The sequence below is a fragment of the Vigna umbellata genome, chromosome 8 (genome assembly GCF_029865625.1).
Source record: "Vigna umbellata cultivar VRB3 chromosome 8, Vumbellata_1.0, whole genome shotgun sequence".
Lineage (NCBI taxonomy): Eukaryota > Viridiplantae > Streptophyta > Magnoliopsida > Fabales > Fabaceae > Vigna > Vigna umbellata.
Window position 1 is genome coordinate 16,142,760 of NC_142172.1, and position 12,058 is coordinate 16,154,817.

The 12,058-nt window shown below is 32.3% G+C and overlaps 1 protein-coding gene across 2 annotated transcripts; it reads right to left on the reverse strand.

The window, feature by feature from the left end:
* Positions 1 to 4,571: 4,571 nt before the first annotated feature.
* LOC124820453 (uncharacterized) lies at positions 4,572 to 8,265 on the reverse strand. Of its 2 annotated transcripts, XM_088097329.1 has the most exons (7): positions 7,783 to 8,265; positions 6,969 to 7,655; positions 6,669 to 6,885; positions 6,301 to 6,417; positions 5,894 to 5,945; positions 5,693 to 5,762; positions 4,572 to 5,041 (listed from the first exon to the last, which is right to left on the reverse strand). In XM_088097329.1, the coding sequence occupies exons 2-7, from the start codon at positions 7,482 to 7,484 to the stop codon at positions 4,832 to 4,834; spliced, it is 1,182 nt and encodes a 393-aa protein (XP_087953455.1). In that variant the 5' UTR covers positions 7,485 to 7,655; positions 7,783 to 8,265; the 3' UTR covers positions 4,572 to 4,831. The 2 variants fall into 2 exon arrangements, with proteins under 2 accessions (XP_087953455.1, XP_047148100.2); XM_047292144.2 differs by having other exon boundaries at positions 6,969 to 8,265.
* Positions 8,266 to 12,058: the final 3,793 nt, after the last annotated feature.

A 12,058-nucleotide genomic window follows, 5' to 3' on the forward strand; every position in this document is an offset into this window, starting at 1 on the left:
AAAATCAAATCAAAAAGCAAAAGAGTTAATAAAAGAAAACAAAAAAAAATATTCAAGAGATGAATTAAAATTAATTCCTATAACACCACTAATTAAAATAAAAAATCTCAATAAGCAACAAACTAAACCACCAATGGTAATCCCTCAATATATTTGTGCGCATTCAGTAATATATATCAACCTAACACACCACTAAACATTCCTCTTTGAATAAAAATTAACTATTTCAAAATTTAAATTAAACCTTAAGACGCATGTACACACACAAATATGTCAATGTACATGTTGGCTTATCTATGCATGCAAGCATAAACATACATACACGTGCACATACGCACACACATATATGTACACACACATGCATCCATATACACACGCTTACATGCAAACATACATTTGTATGTCACCCATGCACGCATTTTGACATGTCTGCTCACATGCACGCACACACGCAAGCATGCATATACACACACGCATGTTAGGATGCCCACCCATCCACATACCCATGCACACATAAACGCACAAACTTACACATGAAAGAACACACGCCCGTTCACCCACACATGTTGACATGCCCGTTTACACATGCACGCCGACACCCCTGTTCACGCACACATGCTAGCATGACACACACACATTTAAGGAAAGATTAAATAATAAATTTACTAAAACTTAACTATCCAACTATCCAAGATTTAATAACATAATTAGGATAAGGTTAAAATAACACTAAGACCTTGTTCACTTGAATGGATTTGGGGGAGAGTGATTGAGGGGATTTGAGAGGATTTTAAAGTAAATTTTTTTGTTGTTTATTTGAGTGGATTTGGAGGTAAGTGAGAGCGAATTTGGAAGTAAATTTTGTGAGAATTACTGTAGGATTTGATTGGCGTGACAAATTAAAAAAATTTACTTTCAAATCCACTTTCAGTTACCTCCAAATTCACTCAAATAAACAACAAAAAAATTTACCTTCAAATCCCCTCAATCACTCTCCCCCAAATCCATTCAAGTGAACAAAGCCTAATAGAAGTTGTTTTTATTCGTATATTGAGTGTGAACTTATGGACAGGTGGCAAGATCATAATGGTGATTTAATTACTCCTATGACATGAAAAGGACTTCCTTGCACTTGAGAGGAGGGGAAGATTCACTTACAAAGACTTTTTGACGCTCGTCAGTAAGAGAGTTAGGATTTATAAGTGAGAGTGAGTATTATGAAGTTAGTATTCCCTGGAAAATATTAGTTGCATTATAGGATCAACATGGGTCGTAGACTTATGTTCCTATTGGAATAATACTTACATGAAGAGTATAATAACAATATAACATAATGATAAATAATAATAATATACTAAACTACCGAGATTTTGTTATAATATGTAAATATGATATAAATAGACGTAGATTGGACTATTTCATAATGAAAAAACTTAAAAGATCTTATTGGATCGTGTTATTTTAATATGTCTATTAGGTCGAGTATGAAAAAAATATTTAGTAAGTGCCTATGGATAAGATTTTCACATAAAAATAGTGTAAAATTATGATACATTGGTTAAACACTAAAAACACATTAAAATTACAACATAACTAAAACAATATGAATAAAAGTAATAATAGATTGGGAAACAGTTCTCAATCCTATTAAAGCAATGTATTAAAGCATATATCATTTACCTTGTGAAATTCAATTTAACGGTTGGTTGTGAAAGTCTTTACCATAATAGGGTACACTTAATTCTTTCATTTGTTTCCTTAACTTCTCATATGAGTTCTTTCTGTCTGTCTTAAGTTGTGTTTGATTAAGGTTAAGAGTTAATGTTTAGGGTTGAATGAGAATAATAAGAGTTATTTAGAGTCTTAATTTTTCATGAATTTTTCGGTCTTCCAAATTTACATTATGGTATTAAATTATAATTTAATTTCAGAAATCAAATTACAAATTATAATTTGATTTTAGAAATCAAATTATGAATCAGTTGAATTTTGAGTTGATAATTAGATACAAATTAGATTGAATTAATTCACAGTTTTTATTCAATGACATTTTCTCTAATGAATGAATTAATTAAACTAATTAATTATTATAGTTTAAATGTGAACCATTAGAGCTTTAGAGAACTTTGATAAAAGAAAATATACGGGTCTTGAATTAATTTTGTGAATTCACCTTTCACTTTCTTAATTTTTTTTAATTCTTGCATTTGATTTTTGTTTGAATTTCAATTTGCTGAGTTCTAAAACCACAAAATAATGGAGTAGGAAGAATATTAAACATTGAATATAATAAATATATGCTTTAATAATCAATATATATTTTGTTTTGTGGTAGGACATGTCATAGTCGAACGTTAGATAAAGAGAAAATTTTCTTTTACAAAGTGTATTATCTCCATGATATTGTATAGGCATTGTCTCGGCATAAGACTCTTCATTCAATATGAAGTGCAATGACAGTCTAAAGGTTAATCTAGAGTATATAATTGGGATTATTATAGCATATAGTTGGGATCATATCATGCTATATAATTAACCAACATCATTACGAGACTTGGATTTATGGCTAATAATATGATATAAAATTTTAGGTGATGTCCATGTATTATACAATTCTAAAAGAATAATGATACTTTGACAATATTTTTTGACAATATTTTAACATCATTTACGTGTCATTACGTGATTGGTCCAAAATTACTTCACAATTAATAATAATAATCATAAATACTAACATGGATCAATCTCAGAATGACACGTAAATGATATTAAAATGTTAAAAAATGTTGTCAAAATATCATTATCCTTTCTAAAATAAAGACAACATGTTTGAGTGGAGACCATTCACGTAACGACCTATGAAAAAGGTATATAAATAGAGTCAATTACCAGGAAAGTTGTTACTTCTCGATAATACATATATTTAATATCTGATATACTTGAATATTAGAATATTTGCAGATATTTCACCTCAAGTTAGATTAGAAGTAAGAATTGAACTTTTCAGACAATAACATAAAAAAAGATAAAATATTGTGAAAACATCTCTGTTACAAATAAGAATATATGCTATCCAAACTTTTATCAAAAAACTTAAATATTTAATTTTATTACAATGATCATCAATAAAAAATTAACAAGTATTTATTGTAATGTTCAAATATTGAAATATTGTTATATATATATATATATATATATATATATATATATATATATATATATATATATATATATATATATGGGTTTGTTAACGTGCGTACGTCTATTTTTCAGTTGGTACATTTTAGCGATGTGTATCGGATTTTAATAGACCAAAATATGGATTCTAAGTTTTAAGGTTAAGGATATTTGAATAATTTCATTATCAACACTAAAAAACAAGAAATCCCCAAACTCTTACTCACCTTCTTCGTTTTTGTCAACCCTTTATCTTTCATTTCTCTTACTCTTACGAATTATCAGTATTGTAGATGATTACATAACAAATTATTTATCATAGAATCAAGTGCAAATATGGTAGAACTAGTTCACATACACGATAACGAGGCAAAATTTAGTTTTTTTATTATATTTTTCTTTTGATGGCTATCCATTTATGCCACTCTTGTTTGACTTTGCATGAATATGCTTGAACAGTGGCTAGAGTAGACGTGTTTTTATCATACATTTTGATAATTAATTAACAAAAAAATAGATAGAAAGGAAAGAGGGTCCCATAGCTTGATTGGATAAAATAAGGCACAAATATTCTGCTCTTTTTCAAATATGATGCTCTCTTTTATAATTCCATAATTTTTGTTCACAGAAACAAAAAGTTTTCTCCCAAAGTTCTTCACAAAATGGCACAGGATGAAACACGAGGACTCAAACTTTTTCCATCAAATAATTAAATTGAAAAATACTATCAGAATGTTGACACAGACGTGCAAAATAATCTAAAATTATTTTCAAAACATGTTTGACACAGCTCATATTTGTAATTTCCAACTATTTTATTAAAAAAAAAGTTGCTTACAGAAAAAGCTATATATTTTAGTTCGTGATGAAGTTGATAATTTTTCTCTAAAACAAAAACTATTATTTTGTAATGTAAAAGTCTGTAGTCTTTTTCCACATAATTTTACTATTTAACAGTCGATTCTTTTAATTGAATCATTTTTTTTCAGGCAACTTTTCTGTTAGAATTTTTACTTTTACTCTAATAATTTTCTTAATACGTTTTTAATTTTGAATCATAAAAATATAACTTAACTTGTTTACCAATACTATATTATAAGAAAATTCTAAAAGTTTGAAACTTCATTCAAGATATTATTCGTTATGAAGTTTTAAATTCTTTTACAGTTTTATTTTTAAATATATCTTATAAAATTGAAAAAGGTGTATTTAATTTGTTTTTATCTCAACTTTTAAGCAATTATTGGATTTACCAAGTGAGAAAGAGGAGAACAAAATATAGATATGTTACATAAGGGATTGTTATACCATGAATTATGTAAAAAGTAAATTTGCATTTTTTTTTTCTGTTGACTGCAAATCCTGAAGGTAAAGGAAATACAAGAAGATTCTGCTGAACTGAAACAAAAAGGCTATATTTATGAAAATTGCAATGAGCAAATTATGATGTTTTTTGAAGTAATATACAAGTAGCACACTCATCTTATATGGACAAATTTATTAAGTTTGCACTTGAAGGATAACAAAAGTGCTTTTCTTACCAAAATGAAATTGTATGGTGTGGTTTGACTCTCTTACAAGTATGATTTGTTGGAACACTGTTCCTAAAATTAATTGCTTATCAATAGAGCTATGAACATATGAGATTGCAGATCTAAGTTATGTTGGAAGGAATAAGTAATCTTTTAGACCCTTCGGAAACTGAAACCTGAACATCTTTAGAACTAATAGGTCTATCATTATTAGTTGTATTGCCCAAATTCAGAGTACTCAAGTTGCTGTCACTTGTCTTCTGCTGTTGGTCAAACATCATTTTCAGCTGCTTACCTTGTTCCTCAATCCTTAACTGTAGTTTTCTCTGAATCTGGAAACAGTGAAGTAAATTGAAAGAAAATTTTAACTCAGAACATTGCCAAGCAGTTCTGATTTTCATAACTTTGGGCTTTTCCACCCATCGCACTTGGTTAAGCAAGTATGCAAATTTGACCAACTTCATTTCACTTACAAATTAAGAATAAATTAAGAATAAACGCGTTAAGATAAAGATTTTAAGCTTAACTCAACTCGTGAATAAAACAATAAACTCAATAAACATCAAATTTTGTTATGAGAGACTCTCACTTATGATTCTCATACTACGTTAAGAAATGAATTTTAAGTCTAACTCAATTTTACAAAACTATTTTGTGTTGGAAGTCCCACGTTGACTAGAGATAAGATCAATTTATAATATATAACTGAGTGCAAACCTCACTTACAAACTGATTTTGTGGGAAGTGAGTTAGGCTTAAAGTCCACCTCTTAACCCTTTACAAGGCGTATCTATTTTTTCTCTATTGTAAACTTATCTCTAATGAGTATCGAACTTCTAAAAATAATTAATGTAATTTGATACAGCAATTAATGTGTGATTAATATTCCCATGACGTCATTGAAGACATAAGCATGTAGCAAGTATGAAGCTGTAAGGTTAGGAGAGCATGGAGATACAGTAGCCAAAAAGTAAATGATATACCTCTAGTTGTTCATGAAGGCGCCTCTGAACATCTAGCTGCAACTGAAGAGCCTCTCTAATTTGCAGGCCACTGACGATGAAGAACAAGAAACTCAGTTGATTAGAGTCACATCATCAAATGAAAATATTAAAATAACCATGAATGGAACTATTTGAACTGTGGAATGGTAACAGGGGCTTAGGCAAAAGAAGTAGAGTTACGTTTTGGCATCAAGATGCACATTCTCTACATTGGTTCTTTTCTCAGATTTCCCTGAAACATGATAAAGTAGTCTGAAAATCAATAATAACCATAAGGGCATTGAAGATCATGAATAACAGGAGAATAATAAAGCAGTGGAGGTCATGTTCACAACAGCATTTATTCAATAGTTTTGGCGATTTCATGTATCATTATCATCCAGCTGAGAAATAAAATCAATTTGACATTCAATAATTCAAGGTTTCTGTCATACATGAAAAAACATATAGGGTTTTTAGTAGTTGCAACCTCCTGTAACTTGAGCATATTCAATAAAAAATGAGTGACATAACAATCTCAACATTTGAGCAGCAAAATATATTTGGCATGATGTAGAAACTACACTGAAACAGTGCCAATAAATTACCTTGAGTTGATTGTGGCATGTATTTGGCAATTCTATATTTCTGCAGATGACTTTTGACATGGAAAATGGTCAATCCATCTGATTCCATCAGCCTTAATATAGCTTTTGGCGTTGCTTCTACAATGAAGTAGACAAGAAGACTATCAGATGTTGAATATGCAGAGAAAAATTCAGCAAGTTAATTAGTTTATGTCTGGTTTCTATTTTCAGAAACTGTCTAGTTCTCAAAATGCAACTAAACAAGGTTACTCTTAATGCTGGAAGATGATGAAATGGATGAAGTTGAACAAGATGAAAACAAACAAAAAGTATGAAACTACTTTAGAAAACAGTTTTCAAAATAAAAGGGAACCAATACAAGCCCTTACTCTCAGCACCTCCAAGGCGATTCACACACTCAACAAACTTCTCATGAAGTTCCTGAGTCCATCTTATTCTTGTTTTACTTGAGACTACTGGTCCATTTGAAGAAGAGTTTCCAGAAGAAGTTAGCAAACTACCTGCTGAGAGTGTTGGTGACAGCATCTCTTGCTGAGAAGAGAAGCTAATCTGTGCAGCAGGTAAATTGTATGAGCCACAACAATCCTTCAGGGTAGAAAAGAAGCAATAACAACATAAGCCATATGAACAACAGAGAAAACTAAAGATGGAGATGGCAACAAACTTACTCTTTGATCCTGATTTCCTATACAAGGAACCGAAGGGCTTGAAGCATCATCAATGAACAACTTGGGTTGTTCAATTGGAAGAAAACTGCTGCCAGGGAAATTCCCAGATGAGATTTTATTAGACTTTTCAGGAGATCTAACACATTGATCGCTATTCACATGGGATAAGAGCATTGCTTGCAAGGGATTTGACAACTCAAAGTTAGGGGCAGGTTGGTTTGCCAATGAAGCCAAGAAAAGGTTTTGCCTTGGAGATTGATACAAAGGGAATTCCGCATCACTGATCTTAGAGAATTGAGATATCAAAGAGGGGTTACCAACTAGTCTATCATATTGTGGGAATCCCATGCAGATTTCTGTTGCATAAAAGGCTGAAGCTGGTGATTCAAAACGGCTTATAATGCTGCTAGATGATTTGGTTTGGCCTATGTGTGGTTCCTCTTCAAATCCACCACTGGCCATAGCAAGTGGCTGATTGCAAGTTCCCATATGTGAAGCCTGTATTATATCAAACATTGACTAGAACAATTGCCAAACTCTGAACTCAAATCCCCATTTAGACCATAGCTTTGTTGAATCCGTCCAACACAATCAATCCTGTACTCGTTCATTTATAGACACTCCAAACGTTCCCACAAGATTTGAACAAAGATGGCAAGAAGAGTTTCTCAGTAACAGATCAAATTTCTGAAGTAGCATGCATGAAGAGAAAGTTGATCCTTATTAAGGGAATGGTGAAGGGAAGAAGAAAAGAAGAACCAGAAAATGAACAAGAAGATTGGAAAAGGTAAGAATGGTTAGGCTAAATTCTAACCTTATGGCATAAAGTGCTGTCTTATATTCCTGAAGGCTTCAGGAATAAGATTTGAATCTAATTTGTCCAAATGCTACCATGCAAGGTCATTATTTGTTATTTCTTTGTTTTGTTTTGAGACTGCAAAATCCTCTACAGAAAGCAATTTTGTTTGAACCAAAGTGTTATATATGACAAACTTTTTTAACTGTTACACAACCAAGACTTCAAATCCAAATTACTTGTTAAGTTGAAACAGCCTAACTCCACCTGTTGGTCTATTCTCTGTTGACACAACCGAAGTACATAACACAGAAAACAACACAGCTCGATAAGCAAATAAAATAGTTTTGTCTAATGTTGTCTTGAAGTGAATATAAAAGAAAAGGCAAGAGAATCAGAAGAAAGATGAAAGCTAAAAGCAACCGAACTTGAACAAGTCACAAACAGAGGTTTAAAACCGCCCCAAACTATTACTAAATAGTTTAAGATCTTGAAATTGTAGAATATTGTTATTGGCATCTATAGTGTGATAATAAAATGTTAGATAAAGATACTGGCATAAATTCACAGGTTAAAGATCTGCAACTATTCTTATAATGGATTCGGAAGAAATAGCTTTAGGCACCCACAGTAGTAATAAATATGAACATACAGATAGCCAAATCTTCCTTTCCAAAAGAAGACAATATATATTAGAATCAAAAACCTTGTTCCATTGCATGAAACTGCATCTTGCAAAGTGGGGTATCAGAAATTACTGAAAAGTGTAGCTAACTTCTTATATTCATCTTAAAAGCAGAACAGAATTTCAACTACAGAATTTCCAACATTGATCAGTAACTTTTATGGTCTTTCCATTACCGAAAGGTAAAACAATATACACATATTCACTGTATTATTCATCACTTGTATCACTTCCTTCTTGCCATTGATTTAATTTGGTCAAAATGCATCAAGTACCTTTTAACTGTAGGTCAATTTGATTCATATAATGACTTATAACATGTTGAGTTGTTAATTTTTAAATGGCTGCTCCAATAGTGTAACTTTACTCTTATAATCAAGAAAAATATAAAGAGTTATAGCCATTTACTGAAAATAATCATTGAGATTCTAATTACTTCATAATTTTATATTAATCTTAATTGTTAATATTTTAATCAATAGTTTTAGAGAAAATAGTGTATGCAGTGATGTAAATATTTTTCACATCAATTGAAGTCATTGTTTAGCTTAATAGCATGTTTGGTTTAGGAAAGAAAAAGTATAAAATGAGATTACGTTTTAGGTTGTCTATAACATAAAAAGAGAAAGATCCACTTGTTTGGTAATATAAAAAGTGAAAAAGAAGTGTGGTGTATATATAATAACATAAACATCTTTAATAAAAAAAATAATATATCATATAAGTTGAATATAATAAAAATTATATATGGATTAATCTTCTTTCTGTTTAAATATAAACATAGATTCTCTATTTATAATAAAAAAATATTGATTAAGCCTAAAATATAAATAAAAAATAATAACAAACTAATTAAAGATAAATATAAAATAAAGATAATATATTTACCACTTTCATCAAGTTATTGCATACAAATCGTATGAACCAAGTTTGTTATTAATATAATTCATAAAGACTTAGTGAAAATATATGCTTCTATACTTGAGTGACACCAAATTAATAATGATTCACAAATCTTTATATGGTCTAAACCAATCTTTTAGGGCCTGGTTTGGAAAATTTAGTAATGTTGTTCAACAATTTGGTATGACTCCAATCAAGGCACCTGCAAAGGAAAAAGAGCACCATTTATGCTCTGCATAGCTGCCTGAGAGGAGACGAGACGTGCAACAATGCAACGATGAACCTGAAAGAGGAAAACGAGTGACCTCGATGCTCTGAATTGCTACTATAGACATGTCACCATGCACAACCAACAAGAGATCAAATACACAACTTCAAAAGGTGCTGAGAACACGTAAGGGTTCCGATGAAGGCTTCGTTGATGATGTTAAGAAGTAGACTTAAGTCTAACTCAAGCCCACAAAATTGGCTTGTAAGGTGAGGTTTGTACCAATTTATATACTCTAAATTGGCCTAGTCGATGTGGGACTTCCAACACACCCCCCTCACGCCGAGGTATATACATCTCGAGCATGAGATTAAACATTAATGGGTGGTCCGATAATGGCCTGATAACGGGTGGAACAACACGTCTAACAAACAACAAGTATCCTTAGGTTAGGCTTTAACCATAGTTGTGATACCATGTTAATAAATGGACTTTAAGCCTTACTCAACTCCACAAAACCAACTTGTAAGGTGAGGTTTGCACCCACTTATATATTATAAATTGGCCTTATCTCTAGTCGATGTGGGACTTCCAACATACCCCCTTCACGCTGAGGTACAGACATCATCTCGAGCGTGAGACTAGACATTAATGAGTAGTCTGATAAAGGCCCGATAGCGGGTGGAAGAACATGCCCAACAAAAAACAAATATCGCTAGGATATGCTCTAACCATAGCTCTGATACCATGTTAAGAAATGGACTTTAAGCCTAACTCAACCCCATAAAACTAGCTTGTAAGGTGAGGTTTGCACCCACTTATATACTCTAAATTGGCCTAGTTGATGTGGGACTTCCAACAGATGACATGGTGGTCGTCTGGCCGAGACGATTTAACCATGTGATCCTCGCTCGAAACTAGAACTCTGGTAGTGACAATGGTAGACGATGACGTCGCCGACAATGGTAGATAACATTGTCGTAGGCAGCATGTCAATATATTATTTTTTGTGTACTGACGTGTAACTGACTTACAAAAGATATGGTGTTTTATTAGGATAGGGTTTTTTAATTTGGGAAAAATGTGATTTAGGGCTGATTAGGGGTTCTCTTCCTTCACGGTCAAACCCAGTTTTGGGTTCTTCTCCTTTCTTTGTTCATTCTTTCTCTCGGACAAAATTCAATCCTGAGACTCTTCTGAGACTCTTTGTCTCTCACTAGAAGCAGATTAGGGGAGCACGAGCACCCACCTTCACCTTCTCCTCACTCAATTTCTCGGTTCGTGCAGCAAGGGGAGAAGGCTTCATTTCTCTTCTCTTTCTTGGTTCTGGGTGGGGGGTTTTTGCACGTTGGGGAAGTGAGTTCGGGTAGCTAGGATGCGAACTCCTTTCTCACAGCGCAGTGAGTCTTGCAGCAGCAGCGCCTCTGCAATGGCTCGATTCTTGACGTATTTGCGGTGCCAGAGTCCCTATTTAATGGCGTCGTCGTGAAGAGCAGACGGGCGTTTCGCAGTGTGGTGGTCTGCGTTCTTCGGTGTTTCTACAGCGGTAGGGCTTGCGTGGGGATGCATCGCGATTTTGAGGATTCATACGGTCATTTCTAGTTTGCGATTTGGGGTTGTTCCTGTGGTTCTATTATTCTCTACATGATGGTGACCCAAGGTTTAGGGTTTTGATCTTGTAATTTGGGGGTTTGATTTTAGGGTTTCTGTATTTGGGAATTTTTTCCTTTAAATTTTTGTTCTTGATTTTTTGATGTTGCGATTGAAGGAGTTGTGAATTTTGTTTTCAATTTGGATTATACGGTTTTCCTGTCATTGCTTTCTCATTTTGGAGTTAGGGTTCCTGCATTTAGGGTTTCTAATTCTCACGTTTTTGGGTTCTGGTTGATGGTGGTGATGCAAGTTTGTGGAAATGGTGGAGCTGATGGGTGCAGCCAATGGGTGTCACGATGGCTTCGGCAAGGTTGGACTGTGGTTGATACAAAATTTGGACCCTAAATGACATTTTCCCCAAATTAAAAAACTCTATCCTAATAAAACACCATATCTTCTCTAAGTCAGTTACACGTCAGCACGCAAAAATAATATATTGACACGTTGCTAATAACTGGTGCCAGATCATCAACCTACTAACTTCGTTTGGTTATACTTAACAGAAGGGACAAATTAAACGCAAATTTTACTAATTGTGGACTTATTCCAAACACTTTTAAAAAATGAGGATTGAATTGACATTGTCCAACGAAGGTTCAGACCAAAGAGGATATTAAGCCATGAATAGTATTTATCCATTGCAATTAGGAATGATAATAAATAGGATATGATAGTGTTGATCTATTATCCAACTTGAAAAAAAAACATTTATTATTCATCATATATTCGTTTAAAAATATTAGTAATATGTGAATATTTATGAATATTTAAATATATATATATATATATATATATTATAAATTTTAAAAATAAAATTTAAATAAAATTATAAAAAATATATAAAA